This window comes from Carcharhinus amblyrhynchos, chromosome 7 (assembly GCF_965287045.1).
Source record: "Carcharhinus amblyrhynchos chromosome 7, sCarAmb.v2.hapA, whole genome shotgun sequence".
Taxonomy (NCBI): domain Eukaryota; kingdom Metazoa; phylum Chordata; class Chondrichthyes; order Carcharhiniformes; family Carcharhinidae; genus Carcharhinus; species Carcharhinus amblyrhynchos.
In genome coordinates, this window is record NC_137330.1 from 7,899,777 (window position 1) to 7,916,331 (window position 16,555).

The 16,555-nt window shown below is 42.4% G+C and overlaps 1 protein-coding gene across 3 annotated transcripts in view; it reads left to right on the forward strand.

Annotated features, from left to right (window-relative positions):
• lyst (lysosomal trafficking regulator) overlaps positions 1-16,555 on the forward strand; it is a 285,139-nt gene that overhangs the window by 208,129 nt on the left and 60,455 nt on the right. For all 3 annotated transcript variants that reach the window (XM_080191874.1, XM_080191876.1, XM_080191875.1), the window contains 4 exons: positions 1,745-1,914; positions 8,544-8,774; positions 10,132-10,298; positions 14,874-15,026. In XM_080191874.1, the coding sequence (XP_080048000.1) occupies positions 1,745-1,914; positions 8,544-8,774; positions 10,132-10,298; positions 14,874-15,026 (721 nt within the window). The remainder of the gene's footprint in view (positions 1-1,744; positions 1,915-8,543; positions 8,775-10,131; positions 10,299-14,873; positions 15,027-16,555) is intronic.

The following is a 16,555-nucleotide window of genomic DNA, read 5'->3' on the forward strand; positions in this document are numbered from 1 at the left end:
ATCAATAGAAGACAGATGACTAACCAGTATGTCAGATGCCAGCTGTCATGTTCCATATAATCAATGCAACAGTGAAAATGTTCTGATCTTAATCTAATCTGGTCTTGTCTTTACCCTTCACGTTCCGTTGTTCTAGATTTTAACAATGAGAATGAATGTTCAAATATATTTTCCACATTTAAATTGTTATTGATAGAATAGTACTGTCTGTTAGAGAGAGCAACTGCTCATAAGGATTTTGATTTTGTGTAATCAACTTGCTAAATAACATCATGAGCTCCGTCGTGGAAGAAGATTGGACTTTTCAGTCTTGGCAGTCCTTCAGGATTGTCCTGGAGTTTCCAGGAATTAGTGATTTCCTGGAGAATGCTGCATGCAAAACACAGGAGAAAAATCATTATGGTGTTAAAATGTTTTTCAAGTGCTTTTTTGCATTTTCTTTGAATATTTTTTAGTTACAAAAATGTTGGAGACGGAGAGGAGTAAAACTGCTTGAGGTACTTATAGAATAGAATCCCTAAACTGCAGAAGGACAGCATTGAGTCTGCAGCCATTCTTATCAAACCCCCTCCCTGTAACCCCACATACTTACCCTGCTAATCTTCCTAACCAATGTATCTTGGAACAGTCAGGAGTAATTCATTATGGCCAATCCACTTAATCTGCACACCTTTGGACTGTAGGAGAAAACAGGAGCGCGCGGGAGAGACCCATACAGACACAGGGAGAAAGTGCAGACTGCACAGTCAGTGACCCAATGCAAGAATCGAATAAGGGTCCCTGGCGCTGAGAGACAGCAGTGCTAACCACCGTGCCTACTGGTGTTTAAATTATTGCTTGTTCCCAGTCTTGTTAGAACATCTAGGAATAAAGGAAAGTGAGGAAACTATTCAACCTCTCAAGCCTGTTTTTGCCATCCATAGCCATCCTGTTTCTCTATTTGCCAGCCTTGGTTCTGTAACCCATGACTACCAAAAATCCATCAATCCCAGTTTTGACATTTTCAGTTGATTCACAGTTCCAACGGTTTTTTGAGGGAGAATGTTTCAGATTTCCAACACTCTGAAGAAATATTTCCTGACATTATCCTGAATGGTCTAGCTCTAATTTTGAGGTTATGCCCATTGCCCAATACCAGGTGAAATTGATGCCTGGTTTCACGCTCATCTGCTGCTGAAGCTTTAATCTCTGCCATTGTTTCCTCTAGATGTGACTGTTCTAATGTTCTCCTGGCTGATCTGCCATCTTCCACTTCCATAAACTTGTTCATCCAAAACTCTGCTACCCATAGCTTAACTCGCACAAAGTTTCATTCACCCATCAACCCTGTGTTTGCCGACATACACTAACTCCTGATCCAGCTATACTGCAGCTTTAATATCCTCATCCTTGTTTTCAGATTCCTTCATGACCTCACTTCTCCCACCTCTGTAATCTCCCATAAATCTTTGAGATTTAGCATCCTGTGCATCCATTTCAGTTGCTTTGGTCCCAATCTCCAGGATATTTTCCCTGAGCCTCTTCATCTCCCTTTTTTAAGATTATGTTGGTCCTGATCATCTCTCTCTGTGGTTCAGTGCCAAAACTTTTTATTCTTGTTGGTCTTGTTTTAGTACCTTGGGATGTTTCACTTTTCTGAAGGTGCTGTATAAATGCAAGCTGTTGTATTCAGTTTAACTGACAGATTTTTCTTTTCAGTTCTTATTTAAATTTCTTAATTGAGCTTAATATGTTTCTTTGACAGCTGCTGGATGCATACTTTACAAGAGCATCGAAGGAACAAAAAGAAAAATTCTTGAAAAACCATGGCTTTTCCTTATTGGCCAACCAGCTATATCTTCACCAAGGGACACAAGGATTGCTGGAGTGCTTCCTTGAAATGTTGCTTGGCCGGGCAGTTAGTCTGGATGAAGAGTATGTCTACTTTGCTGATCTAACTCTTTTTTTTTTTAATCTGTTTCCTTGAATCAAGGTTAGCATTCCAAAAATCAAAATCCATTTTCAATCCTGTAATTCTGCAGTGCCTGGGAAGTGGGAATTCCAACATTAACATAACCTGTGCTCATTTGTAATGATAGTAAATAAGATACAGTAATATGTATATATATAACAAATGTAAAACCTGAGTACAGAGCGGAGCAACAATTTCATATTACCAGGGGATGTTTGACCAACTCTTGACTAAAGGAAACAATGGCATCAGGGCACCCTTTTATAAATTGGGCTGCTAATAAGAATTGTGAATATATTGGTTACCTATTTGTTTTCTCTTCTGGTTACTGCCTACACAGTGCATCCTGTTAATAGTGAGAGATCTGCACTTAAGTTGAATCATTTGTTGAGGGACAGTGTGACAAATTTGATAGTTAATATTCCGATTATGTATTTGCTTGTTTAATTCATATTTCAAGACTCAAATCATTGTTCCATGCGACAGCATCAACATCAGATATATCTAAATTGATCCCAGTTCTTTTAATTGCTGTAAGACTGATTCTTAAATATAATTGTAGTTGAAAGGATTAGACTTCAGAAAAACAGTAAATGGTGGCATACGCTCTTTTTAAGTCCGTATTCAGTCGGTGTAGTATTTGTCATGCTAAGTTTGTATTTACATATGGATATTATCTGACCCACATTTGTAAATAAACATTTATATACCTAACCTGGAACCACAGAGCTAATAGTTATAAAACTAGTTGTGTGAAATAGGAGGCAGAGGCATAGTAGTATTATTAGTATTAGTCATTGGATTAATAATCAGTGACCCAGGGTAATGCTCTGGTTCAGTGACCCGGGTTCTGATGTGGAGATGCCATCTTTGGACTGGGGTAAGCACAGTAAGAAGTCTCAACACCAGGTTAAAGTCTATTTGATAGCACAAGCTTTCGGAGTGGCATTCCTTCAGGTGAGTGAGGAGTTGTGTTCACAAATAGGGCAAACATAGACACAAACTCAATTTACAAGATAATGGTTGGAATGTGAGTCTTTACAGGTAATCAAGTCTTAAAGGTGCAGACAATGTGGGTGGAGAGAGGGTTAAGCACAATTTAAAGAGATGTGTATTGTCTCCAGACAGGACAGTAAGTGAGATTTTGCAAGCCCAGGCAAGTCGTGGAGGTTACAAATAATGTGACATGAACCCAAGATCTCGCTTGAGGCCGTCCTTGTGTACAGAATTTGGCTATCAGTCTCTGCTCAGTGATTCTGTGTTGTCATGTGTCATGAAGGCTGCGTTGGAAACACTTACCTGTAGATCAGAGGCTGAATGCCCGTGACTGCTGATGTATTCCCCGACAGGAAGAGAACACTCCTGCCTGGTGATTGTTGAGTGATGTTCATTCATCCGTTGTTGTAGCATCTGCATGGTCTCCCCAACGTACCATGCCTCGGGACGTCCTTTTCTGCAGCGTATCAGGTAGACAATGTTGGCCTAGTCGCAAGAGTATGTACCATATATTTGGTGGATATTGTTCTCACGTGAAATGATGGCATTCGTGTCGATGATTCAGCGCATCTTGCAGACGTTGCTGTGGCAGGGTTAAGTGGTGTTGTGGTCACTGTTCTCCTGAAGACTGGGTAGTTTGCTGCTAACAATGATCTGTTTTGAAGGCAAGAAATGAGAGTGTGGGGATGGCCTTGGCGAGATGTTCATCCTCATCGATGACATGTTGAAGGCTCCGGAGAAAATGTCATAGCTTCTCCACTCCGGGGAAGTACTGAATTACAAAGAGTACTCTGTCCGCCATATACTGTGTTTGTCTTCTGAGGGGGTTGGTGCGGTTTTTCACTGTGGCACGTTGGAACTATCAATCGATGAGTTGAGTGCCACATCCTGCTCTTATGAGGGTGTCTTTCAGCGTCTGTAGATGTCTGTTGCGATCCTCCTCATCTGAGCAGATCCTGTGTATACGGAGGGCTTGTCCATAGGGACGGCTTCTCTAATGTGTTTAGGGTAAAAGCTGGAGAAGTGGAGCAGCATGAAGTTATCCACGGGCTTGCGGTACAGTGAAGTGTTGAGGTGACTGTCCTTGATGGAGATGCATGCGTCCAAGAATGCAACTGATTCAAGAGGGTAGTCCATGGTGAGTCTGATCGTGGGATGGAACTTGTTGATGTCGTCGTATACTTGTTTCAGTGATCGTTCACCATGAGTTCAAAGGAAGAAAATGTCATCGATGTATCTAGTGTATACATCAGTTGAAGGTCCTGTGCAGTGAAGAGGTCTTGTTCGAACCTGTGCATGAAGATGTCGGCATGTTGAGGTGCAATATTGGTCCCCATGGCTGTTCCGTGTGTCTGGATGAAGAACTGGCTGTTGAAGGTGAAAACGTTGTGATCCAGGATGAAGCGGATGAGTTGTAGAATTGCATCTGGAGATTAGCAGTTGTGGGTGTTGAGTACTGAGGCAGTTGCAGCAATGCCGTCATTGTGGGGGATGCTGGTGCAGAATGTCGAGACGTCTATTGTGACGAGGAGGGCTCCTAATTCAACTGCTCCATGTGTGTTGAGTTTCTGTGGGAAGTCTGTAGTGTCGTGACAAAAGCTGGGGGTTCTTTGTGCAAGGGGTTTCAGGGCCCTCAACTAGCCAGAGAGGTTCCCACACAGGGTCCCATTGCCTGATATGATGGGACAGCCAGGTATGTTGGTCTTGTGTATCTTTGGGAGGCAGTAGAGATCTCCAATGCAGGGAGTACATGGGATGAGAACAAAGAGGGTGCTCTGAAAGTCTGGTTCAAAGGTCTTGATCAGCACCCAGGTTCTGCCACGGCAGGTGGGTGGAAATTCAACAAAAATCTGGAATTAAAGATTTAATGACCACCATGAAACATTATTGATTGTCAAAAAAACTGATTCACTAATATCCTTTGGAGAATCTGCTGTCCTTGCCTGGCCTCCATGTGATTCCAGATTCATGTCAAGGTGGCTGAAGCCCTCTAACATGGCCTAGCAAGCCATTCAGTTGTATTAAACTGCTACAGAAAATTAGACAAGAAATGAAACTGGTCAAACTTGCTGGCATCAACCTCGGGACTGGAATTGGGACTGATTACCCTGCTAATCCCCAAACCTACATATTATGGGACACTAAGGGGCAATCTTAAGACAGTGGACTGTGGGAGGAAACCAGAGCACCCAGAGGAAGCCCATGCTGTCATGAGGAGAAGCTGCAAAGTCCACACGGACAGTCACTGAAGTCTGGAATCGAACCTGGATCCCTGGCACTGAGGTAGCACTGCCATCACCAACAAGAGAGAATCTAACCATCGCCCCTTGATATTTAATGGCATTACCATTGCTAAATCCCCATTATCAATACCCTTGGAGTTACCATTGACCACAAACTGAACTGGAGTAGCCATATAAATACTGTGGCTATCAGAGCAGACCAGAGCTAGGATTGCTGCAGCCAGTAACTCCCCTCCTGACTCCCCAAAGCCTGATCTACAAGGTACAAGTCAGGAATGTGCTGGAATAGTCTTCACCTGCCTGGATAAGTGTAGCTCCAACAACACTCTAGAAGCTTGATACCATTCAGGACAAAGCAGCCCACTAGATTGGCATTTCATTCACAAACATTCAATCCTTCCTCCAGCTACACGGTGTCAGCAGTGTGTACCATATATGCAATGCACGGCAGCAAGGCTCCTGAAGCAGCACCTTCCAAATCCACGACTGCTACCATCTCAAAGGATAAGGACAGCAAACACATGGAAACCCCACCACCACCTACAAGTTCCCCTCCAAACCACTCACCATCCTGACTTGGAAATATATTACCTCTCCTTCATTGTCACTGAGTCAAAACCCAAGAATTTCCTCCCTAAGGTGTACTTAGATCTCATGAACTGCAGCAGTTCAAGAAGGCAGCACACCACCACCTTCTCAGGGGCAATTAGTGATGGGCAATGTGCTGGCCCGGTCAGTGACACCTACATCCCAGATCACCAACAATCTGTCCTGATCCCTCCACGCTGATGCTATAGTTAAGAAAGCCTGTATTTTCTCAGAGGCCAAGAAAATTTAGCATGTCCACTACGATGCTCACCAGCTTTTATAGATGCACCATATAAAGCATCCTTTCTAGATGCATCACAGATTGGTATGGCTCCTGCTCTAGCGAAACCTTTTACATGTTGGGCATTGAAGTGACCTTAAGTGTTCAGTTTTGCACTGCATTAGGATTGACAGCTGACCAGCCAGAAAAGAAAGCACTATACTCCTAACACACCTATGACTGTATGGCCAAATTCCCCTCCAACTTGATTTTCAAGCTTGCTGATGACACCACTGTAGTGGGTCAGATCTCAAACAATGAAGAGACAGGGTACAGGAATGAGATAGAGAAACTGGTGCGGTGACAATAATCTCTCTCTCTTCCTCAAAAAATGAGGAAGATTGTCATCGACTTCAGAAAGCGTAAAGGAGAACATGCCCCTGATAATACATCACTGGAGACGAAGGAGAAAGGATTGAGAGCTTCAAGTTTGTAGGTGTCACTGATCAGGCCAGCTCTTAATGCCCATCCTGGTTCTCACCAGCAACGCCCCCCCCCCTCCAAATCATGACACTATAGTTAAGAAAGCCCATCAATGTCAGCTATTACTCACCAACGTTTACAGATATATCATAGAAAGCATTCTTTCTGGTTGTATCACAGTTTGGTATGAATCCTGCTCTGCCCAAGACTGCAAGAAACTGTTGTGAATGTACCTCAATCCATCATGCAAACTAGCCTCCCATCAGTTGACTATCTGAATGTCCCACTGCCTCAGCAAAGCATCCAGCATAATTAAGGACCCCACGCAACCCGGACATTCTCTCTTCCATCGGGAAAAAGATACAAAATTCTGAGGTCACACACCAACCGACTTGAAGAGCTTCTTCCCTGCCACTGTCAGACTTTTGAACGGACCTACGTTGTATTAAGTCGATCCTTCTCTACACCCTAGCTATGACTGCAACACTACATTCTGAACTCTCTCGTTTCCTTCTCTATGAACAGTATGCTCTGTCTGTATAGCGTGCAAGAAACAATACTTTCCACTGTATACTAATACATGTGACAATAATAAATCAAATCAAGATCTTCATGGAAGTTTAGATCTTCCTCCAAACTAAGACAACAGAGAACCAACTGTACTTTTTCTTCCTGGAAAGCTGTGCAGATGGTCCCCCTGACAATAGTGATTGATGTTGGGAGGTCATATCTCTCTTTATTTTGCAAAGTTTTGCCTTTCGCCTACCCAAAGGAATTTGGCATTGTGACTTCCAAGGTATTGGAATTGTTTGGTTTGGGACTGTGAGTGCATTCATGCAGAGTAAAGTGGCAAGGGAGGATAATCATCTTTATATATGAGAAATATGGGGAGTTTGTTTCATCTGACTAGATCAGTATATATCCTGGTTACCAATGGGGACGGGGAGAAAGGTTCCCATCTCCAGAATGAGATCAATGGTTTGGTTGAGTGGTGGAAAAGTAGCAAATAAAATTCAATTCAGAGAAGTTTCAACTAATGTATTTGGAGAGGGTAAACAAAGTGAGGGACTGCACAAATAAATGAGAGGGTATAGAGAGGGTTAGAGGAAGTGACAGACCTTGAAGTGCATGGACGGCACAATGAAACAGTATGCATTAATTAATGCATTAATACAATGCACTGCTGCCTCACATTACCTGGGACCCTGGTTCGATTCCTGGCTAGGATCACTGTCTGTGCGGAGTCTGCATGTTCTCCCAGTGTCTGCGTGGGTTTCCTCCGGGTGCTCTGGTTTCCTCCCAAAGATGTGCAAGTTAGGTAGATTGGACATGCTAAATTGATTCTTAGTGTAGGGGGATTAGCAGGGTGAATGCATGGAGTTAAGGGGATAGGGCCTGGGTGGGATTGTGGTTGGTGCAGACTCAATGGGCTGAATGGCCGCCTCCTAAAATGCTTTCCTTTATTGGATGAGATATTCCATACAAAAGGACACATAATGCTGGAATGGTATAAAACTTTAGCACGGATGAAATTTTGTGTACAGTTCTGGTGTCCACATGATGAAAGTACAAAGGATTCACAAGAATATTGTCAGGGCTTGAAAATTTCAAGAAAGATTGGATAGACTAAGGTTATTTTCCTTAAAACAGAGGAAGCTGAAAGGTGACCTAGCAATTATAAAGCTACAAACAACATAGGTGCATTAGACAAGCTAGAACCATAAACTCTGCAGGTAAAAGCAAAACAGCAAAGTCCTATATAAGCGTAGCCTGGTTTGTTGTGTCACTATGGTGTCGATACTAAGGAATTCATTCAGGTATTTAGATATGGAAAATGGTGTGCATTGAACCTGCTACCTTCTCAATCTGTAAGTACACCACTAATCAGAGCAATAGTACTTGAACATTACTCTGATTTGGTTTGTATTTTAATTGGTTGATGAATAATGTACTATTATTAACAGATCTTTGGTTTATAATTGGATATATTCCAAAATATGGCGTTTTACAGAACAGTTTAGCTCCTGAATGATTTGCTGTGTGCTACTTGACTTTTTTACAGGTTAGATCCTGAGGCTATGGCTCACATTGACCCATTTCGGAAAAGGTGCATTATTCCTGTACTGGGCCTCGTTGAAAACTCCCTGTATGAAAATACATTGGTGCACAATAAATTGTGCATCCTACTCCAGCTTCTGAATGCGTGCCCCAAGTTAGCTGATATCCTGCTTGACAATGGTTTGCTATATGTCTTGTGCAACACCTTAGCAACATTAAATGGACTAGAAAATGGGTAAGGAAGTTATTATGATGGTATTCATAGATTGTGGAGCTAAATAATAATCTTACAATTGCTTCAAATAGTAAAAACATTTTAAAACAGTTCCAGTTTCTTTTATTAATTTTGGAACATCTCTTATTCTGCTTTATGTCTACGAGGAATAAGAATGAAGCTATTAGATTTCCACTGTAATACTTCAGGTGGTCTCAAACAACTTACTGTGCCCTGGTCTGCTGGTCAATATTTATTCTTCAACTAATGTTACTAACACATTATTTGATCACTGATTGTGTTTGGTGTAGACTCAACGGGCCGAAGGGCCTCTTCCTGCACTGTAAGGTTCTATGATTCATTCTCAGTTTATAGGAACAAAGGAATTAGAAGCAGAAGTAGAATAGGGTGGGGGAGGGGGCCTGGTTAAGTCAGAAAGTCGGTGCAGATTTGATGGGCCAAAAAAAGCCGCCTCCTGCATTGAAGGGATTCTAGAGAAAAAAGAAATGGGTGGCACGGTAGCCCAGTGGTTAGCACTGCTGCTTCACAGCTCCAGCGACCTGGGTTTGATTCCCAGCTCGGGTCACTGTCTGTGTGGAGTTTGCACATTCTCCTCGTGTCTGCGTGGGTTTCCTCCAGGTATTCCGGTTTTCTCCCACAGTCCAAAGATGTGTGGGTTAGGTTGATTGGCCACGCTAAGAAATTGCTCCTTAGTGTCCTGGGATGCATAGGTTAGAGGGATTACTGGATAAAATATGTAGGGATATGGGGGTAGGGCCTGGGTGGGATTGTGTTCGGTGCAGACCCGATGGGCTGAAGGGCCTCTTTCTACACTGTAGGGGTCTGTGATTCTATGATTCACTTTCTCATTCCTGTTTGTGGGATTGATTGCATGTTTCCTCAATTATAACAGTAATGGCACTTCAAAAATACTTGGCTGTAAAACAATTTCATACGTCTTAGATTGTGAAAGACACTTTGTAAATACAATATTTCCTTCCCTTTCCTCAATGGCACCATTACCCTCTTGTCCTTCAAGATACTTCTTAAAAATTCGGCTCTCTAACCTTTGGTTACCCTTTTGGATTATTTCCTTCTCTGACCTGGCAACCATTTTGCCTCATAATGCCTCCATAATATATCTTGGGATTTTTGCCTACATTTAAGGTGTTCTATAAATGCAAGTTGTTCTTGTAGTTTGACCTCAGTGTTTCAGCTGAGTTCATTTTGTGGTTTCTATCCTCTCATTTGCCACTGTTATTTTTAAAAAGCTTTAATTCAATTTGTTAGCTTTTATGCTTCACTATTCTCACTATATTTCTGTCTTTGAAAGTTGTTTGTTGTGTTAAATTTACCCAATCACTTTCTTTCATTATAGCATTCCAGTGAATGAGTACAAATTGCTTCTGTGCGATATTCAGCAACTGCTGGTCGCAATTACCATCCATTCCTGCAGCTCTTCTGGATTACCATACTTTCGCATAATAGAGGACTTAATCTCACTACTCGGACACTTGCAGAACAGCAAGGATACAAAAACAAAAGGTAACAGTTTTAAGATTTAAGACCAAATGCACAATTTCATCAATTGCTAACTTCTCTTTCAAAAGAGAGACCAAATAACCTCAATTACATACTAATTTTAATTCTTCAGTGCATGTTTTTATAATATGGGAAATTGCCATCCGTTCCAGCAATGTGTTGTTAAAAATTAACCTATACTATTTTTAAAATAAGGCATTGAAAAAATATTGCAACCAAATAATTCGCAGTTAGTAATTTTATGAATTGCTGTAAGAAAGAAATTAAAATAAATAGGATTGAATTAATAATTGCTGAAGTGACTTTGTTCTGGGAAGCAGGATGGTCATGTATCAAGAGCAGGTCAATAGACTTAAACTGTCAATGCTGTTTCAGTGTTTTTGTTGACATTTACAGTATTTACTGTATCGTCTAACTATGCTATAGGCTAACTTTTATGTCTGGCTCTTTGTCTAAGTTATCTATGAATGCAGTGAAAAACTGGGGCCCCAGTATTAATCCTGGGAGGCAACACCGGGTGCAAACTGCCAGTTGGAGTATATATTCATTATTCCCAATTTCTGATTCCTATCTCCTACCCCATTACCTATCCATGTTAATAAGTTATCTCTAATTTCATGTGCTCTTAGTTCTGCTAGTCTTCTCTACCTTGTTTTAAGAACCCCACTGATAATTGCATGGGTTTCCCAAAACTCAGAAAGGTAACTTGGAATACTGGTCCTTCATGGTATATATTTTCAATAAAGTTTAAAGTTAAAGTTTAAATTTTATTTATTAGTGTCATAAATAGGCTTACATTAACACTGCAATTAAGTTACTGTGAAAATCCTCTCATTGCCACAGTCTGGCACTTGTTCAGGTACACTAGGAGAGAATTTAGCATGGCCAATGCACCTAACCAGCACGTCTTTTAGATTGAGAGGAAATTGGAGCACCTGGAGGAAACCCACACAAACACTGGGAGAACATGCAGACTCAGCACAGATAGTGACTCGAGCTGGAATTGAACCCAGTCCTGGAGCTGTGAGGCAGCTGTGCTGCCCCCAGTTTGGTATCATGTCAGAAAAGATGAGCAAACCAGGGAGGAACAGTTTAGTCGTTTTGTAGCTAAGAGTAGTGGACGAGAAGAGGATTGGGAGAGGTTTAAATGTCAACAAAGAATGACAGAGAAGTTGATAAAGAAGGGTAGGATAAACTATGAAGCTGGGCTAGTGCTTAATATAAAAAAAGGATAGTAAGAGTTTTTATAAATATATAAAAAGGAAGAGGCTGACTAGGGTGAACGTTGGACCCTTAGAGGATGAGAGGGGGGACTTAATGGTAGGGGATGGGGAAATGGCTGAGGCCTTGAATAACTTTTTTGTTTCGGTCTTCATGGAGGAGGACGTGAATAATTTGCCGGGTGTTAGCGATGGAAAGATGGTAGGAGTGGAGGGCCTGAATGACATTATTGTTACTAGAGAGACAGTGCTCGACAGACTGGAGGGACTGATTGTGGACAAGTCCCCAGGACTGGATGGAATGCATCCAAGGGTTCTGAAAGAAATGGCGGAGGTGATAGTGGATGCCTTGCTGATTATTTTCCAAACCTCGCTGGATTCCGGGGAAGTGCCGGAAGATTGGAAAACGGCTAATGTTACGCCGTTGTTTAAGAAGGGTGGCAGGCAAAAGGCAGGGAATTATAGGCCGGTTAGTTTAATGTCTGTTGTAGGTAAAATGTTAGAATCCGTGATCAAGGAGAAAATAGCGAGGCATCTTGAGGAGAATTGTTTGATAGAGCAGACGCAGCACGGTCTCGTTAAGGGGAAGTCGTGTCTGACGAATTTATTGGAGTTCTATGAGGATGTGTCTAGGGTGGTGGATAGAGGAGAGCCGGTGGATGTGGTGTTTCTGGATTTTCAGAAGGCGTTTGATAAGGTGCCTCACAAGAGGTTATTACAAAAGGTCAGGGGGCATGGAGTTGGGGGTAGGGTGTTAGCGTGGATAGGGGATTGGCTGTCAAATAGGAGGCAGAGAGTGGGGGTCAGTGGGTGCTATTCGGATTGGCGGTTGGTGACTAGTGGAGTGCCCCAGGGGTCGGTGCTGAGGCCTCAGCTATTTACCATTTATATAGATGATCTGGAGGAGGGAACCGAGTGTATGGTGTCAAAATTTGCTGATGACACCAAGATTGGTGGAACGGCAAATTGCGTGGAGGGTGTGGAGAGTCTGCAGAAGGATCTAGATAGGCTGGGCGAATGGGCCAGGAAATGGCAAATGGAATTTAATGTTGGCAAGTGTGAAGTTGTCCACTTTGGTCGGAATAATGGTAGGAAGGACTATTACTTACATGGCGAAAAACTGCAGCATGTGACGGTGCAGAGGGTCCTCGGGGTCTTTGTGCATGAGTCGCAAAAACCCAGCCTGCAGCTGCAGCAGGTGGTCAGGAAGGCGAATGGGATGCTGGCCTTCATAGCGAGGGGGATTGAATATAAAAGTAGGGAGGTCTTGCTGCAGCTGTATAGGGCACTGGTGAGGCCGCAGCTGGAGTACTGTGTGCAGTTTTGGTTGCCATACTTACGCAAGGATATTTTGGCCTTGGAGGGAGTGCAGAGGAGGTTTACTAGGCTGATACCGGAGTTGAGGGGATTGAACTATGAGGAGAGGCTGAATAAACTAGGCTTGTACTTGTTAGAATTTAGAAGAATGAGGGGAGATCTCATTGAGACATATAAGATGGTGAATGGGATGGATAGGATAGAGGTGGAGAGGCTCTTCCTGCTCAGAAAGGACAGTAGGACTAGAGGGCATAGCCTCAAGATAAAGGGGGGGGGGGGGGGGGGGGGCGGTTTAGAATGGAGTTGAGGAGGAACTTCTTCACTCAAAGGGTGGTGAATCTCTGGAATTCTCTGCCCGTTGATGTGGTAGAGGCTGCCTCGCTAAATATATTTAAGACGCGGGTTGATAGGTTTTTGATAGGCAAGGGGATTAAGGGTTATGGGGAGAGGGCGGTAATGTGGAACTGAGCCACGACAGATCAGCCATGATCTTATTGAATGGCGGGGCAGGCTCGAGGGGCTAGATGGCCTACTCCTGCTCCTATTTCTTACATTCTTATGTTCTTAATTAATAAAGATCTTCCCAAACAGCATCCAATATTACATAACTACATGAGCTAAATCCAGCAGATAGTTACCACCCACAGGTTATTTTTCATGTTTGGGAAAGCTGTCTTTAGTTTCAGTAAAGGAACAATCTTCTCTGTTCAAGTTTTGAATTTTAAAGAACAGCATTGTTTTCAGAAGATCCTGTTTTCTACAGCTGGGTGTGGCACAATGGCAACAGCTTCTACTGTGCCCCTGTCTCTAGTTATCTCTTTGGATATATCGTTTTCCCTTTGATGTCACCCACAATATGGACCTGGCTTTTAGCATACAAGTGCCAATTCCCTTACCTGTCCACTTTTGATGTCTCTTCCTTCTAAACACCATTGTTTTCCCTTGGTCACATAAATAAACACTTGTTTTTCCCACTAGTATGCAAATTGACAAATCATAACGCCCCGTCAAATAGCTGCACTTATCAGTCCCCTTTTATCCTCTTTCTTTATTTTATCCCAATCTCATTTTTTAATGTTAATTTTTCTCAATTCTTAATATATGCAATTTGTGCTCTTATTTCAGCAACAGAAATATGGAGCCATGGTAAACTAGGTCAACAATTTTGTTGTGGCGATAGTGAGTCAAAAATGGATTTTTTAATGAGCTTTTCTGTAGTCCATTCTCTACCCTCCCCCACGCCCCCCCCCCCCCCAATCTCACTTCTAAAACATGATTTCTTAATCCCAACAGCACAAACGTGGACTGTTGAAAGAGTATGCCCAAGATTCTGCCTGCCAGTTAGATAAGAGAGAGGTTTAAAAACACAACAGATGTGAGTCAGTGCAGTCACATTGATCCCCTGAGAGCGAAGATAAAGAAGGTAGAAAAGACAGCTTACAAGACTTGGGTTTCTGCAGGCCATCTAAAATACTTAGGGGTTTTGGATAGCAGTCTGCTCAGATTAGGCCATTCTGATGAGACAGTAAAAGAATTGTGGAGTATCAGCTATGTTTAGAGTGCTGCCGAAGGCAAGTGCAAAATTCTTCTGTCAGGGGCTGCATCACGGAGAATCTGATGCTTGTTATTTTGGCAGAAGCAGGAAGCTATGGTGAATCAGCCTCTTCACATTGATTTGGAGCCCATTCTGGTGTAATTACATTACACGTGTTTAGAAGAATGGGTCCTCTGTGCCACTGGCCTTTCGAGAATGGTGCCATATGAGTTTAAATAATCAGGAACAGCAGTCCATGAAGGTCAATATAATGCCATCACCTGAAATCAGATTTTTATTCACAGCAAGATGAAATGTTGATTGAATCTTTTCTCGCCCCATCACCTGTTCAGCTGAATCAGATGTACAGAACATGTGTAATTAGGGGAAAAGTGTTTGGATGTGATAAATAAACAAGGGACTTCATTTCGAAGTGTTCCTACTTGCAGTGTGGTATCTCGGTCTGAATCTGCAATGTAAATTCAATTGTGGTCTTTCCTCACTTAGAAATGGCTGTTGCACTGCAGTTCCGTGTCCTTCAGAGTGCTATCGAATTTATAAAAAATACAGCTAATCAGGATGCTCAGAATATGAGTAGTTCCTTCAATTTACCTGCAACGCAGCATCATGCTATTCATCAGAAGAGGAGAAGTATTGCAGGTAAGTGTTGTAACTATCTAACGGTTGCACTATAACTGTCTGCTGATTACCAACTGTAAATATTTCATATTTAGAACCATATACAAATATGGTTTATTTTCATGGATTATTTGAAATCTTTGTTTTTCCATTTCTATGTTATAATATTGTAATTGAAATTTGATCAGTTGTTTAGGGAATGGAACCTAAAATTGAGTAGACCTCTACTCTTGGGCTTCACTGCATTCACATATCTTGTTACCTTCACATGGAGCATAATCCAGTTGAACCAAATGATCTATCTTCTATGCTGTAAATTCCATGTAATTCTCCCCCTCAGAAATCTCAAGTGATTGAAGCAGTGATTACTCTTTCAGGATGGAGCTTTCCTTGCATCAGATAAAAATATTTATAGCAATTATTACAAACTTGATGAGTGGCTTTGCTGCATACATATTACTGTAGTTTAGTAAGAATTATGTTTTTACATTCCCATTTCATGAAGCTTGAAGTAGTTTAATATAGCTATACTCTTATTCTTTCAGACTGTATGTCTATAATCACAAGAGATACAAAAAATTATTCTACTACTTACGTGGCAAAAAACTGCAGCAGGCGACGGTGCAGAGGGACCTCGGGGTCCTTGTGCATGAGTCACAAAAACCCAGCTTGCAGGTGCAGCAGGTGGTCAGGAAGGCGAATGGGATGCTGGCCTTCATAGCGAGGGGGATTGAATATAAAAGTAGGGAGGTCTTGCTGCAGCTGTATAGGGCATTGGTGAGGCCGCAGCTGGAGTACTGTGTGCAGTTTTGGGCGCCGCACCTGCGCAAAGATATTTTGGCCTTGGAGGGAGTGCAGAGGAGGTTTACTAGGCTGATACCGGAGTTGAGGGGGTTGAGCTATGAGGAGAGGCTGAATAAACTAGGCTTGTACTCGTTAGAGTTTAGAAGAATGAGGGGAGATCTCATTGAGACGTATAAGATGATGAATGGGATGGATAGGATAGAGGTGGAGAGACTCTTCCCGCTCAAAAAAGACAGTAGGACTAGGGGGCACAGCCTCAAGATAATGGGGGGGCGGTTTAGAACGGAGTTGAGGAGGAACTTCTTCACTCAAAGGGTGGTGAATCTCTGGAATTCTCTGCCCGTTGAAGTGGTGGAGGCTGCCTCGCTAAATATTTTTAAGACGCGGGTTGATGGGTTTTTGATAAGAGAGGGGATTAAGGGTTATGGGGAGAGGGCGGGAAAGTGGAACTGAGCCACGACAGATCAGCCATGATCTTATTGAATGGCGGGGCAGGCTCGAAGGGCTAGATGGCCTACTCCTGCTCCTATTTCTTATGTTCTTAAAAAATGCTTATTGTCAAGCCATATTGTTAAAAGAATACTGCTGCAAGAGAATGTTACTGCTCTCTCACAAATTAGAATTATAGTCACTAGATGTTGCCTCCGTTTCTATTTCAGGGTATTGCTACAATTAATTGTAGAATGGTCTGGTATGATCTACACTTGGGCCCACAATGCCTAGGAACTGGCCTGTAGGAAAATCTT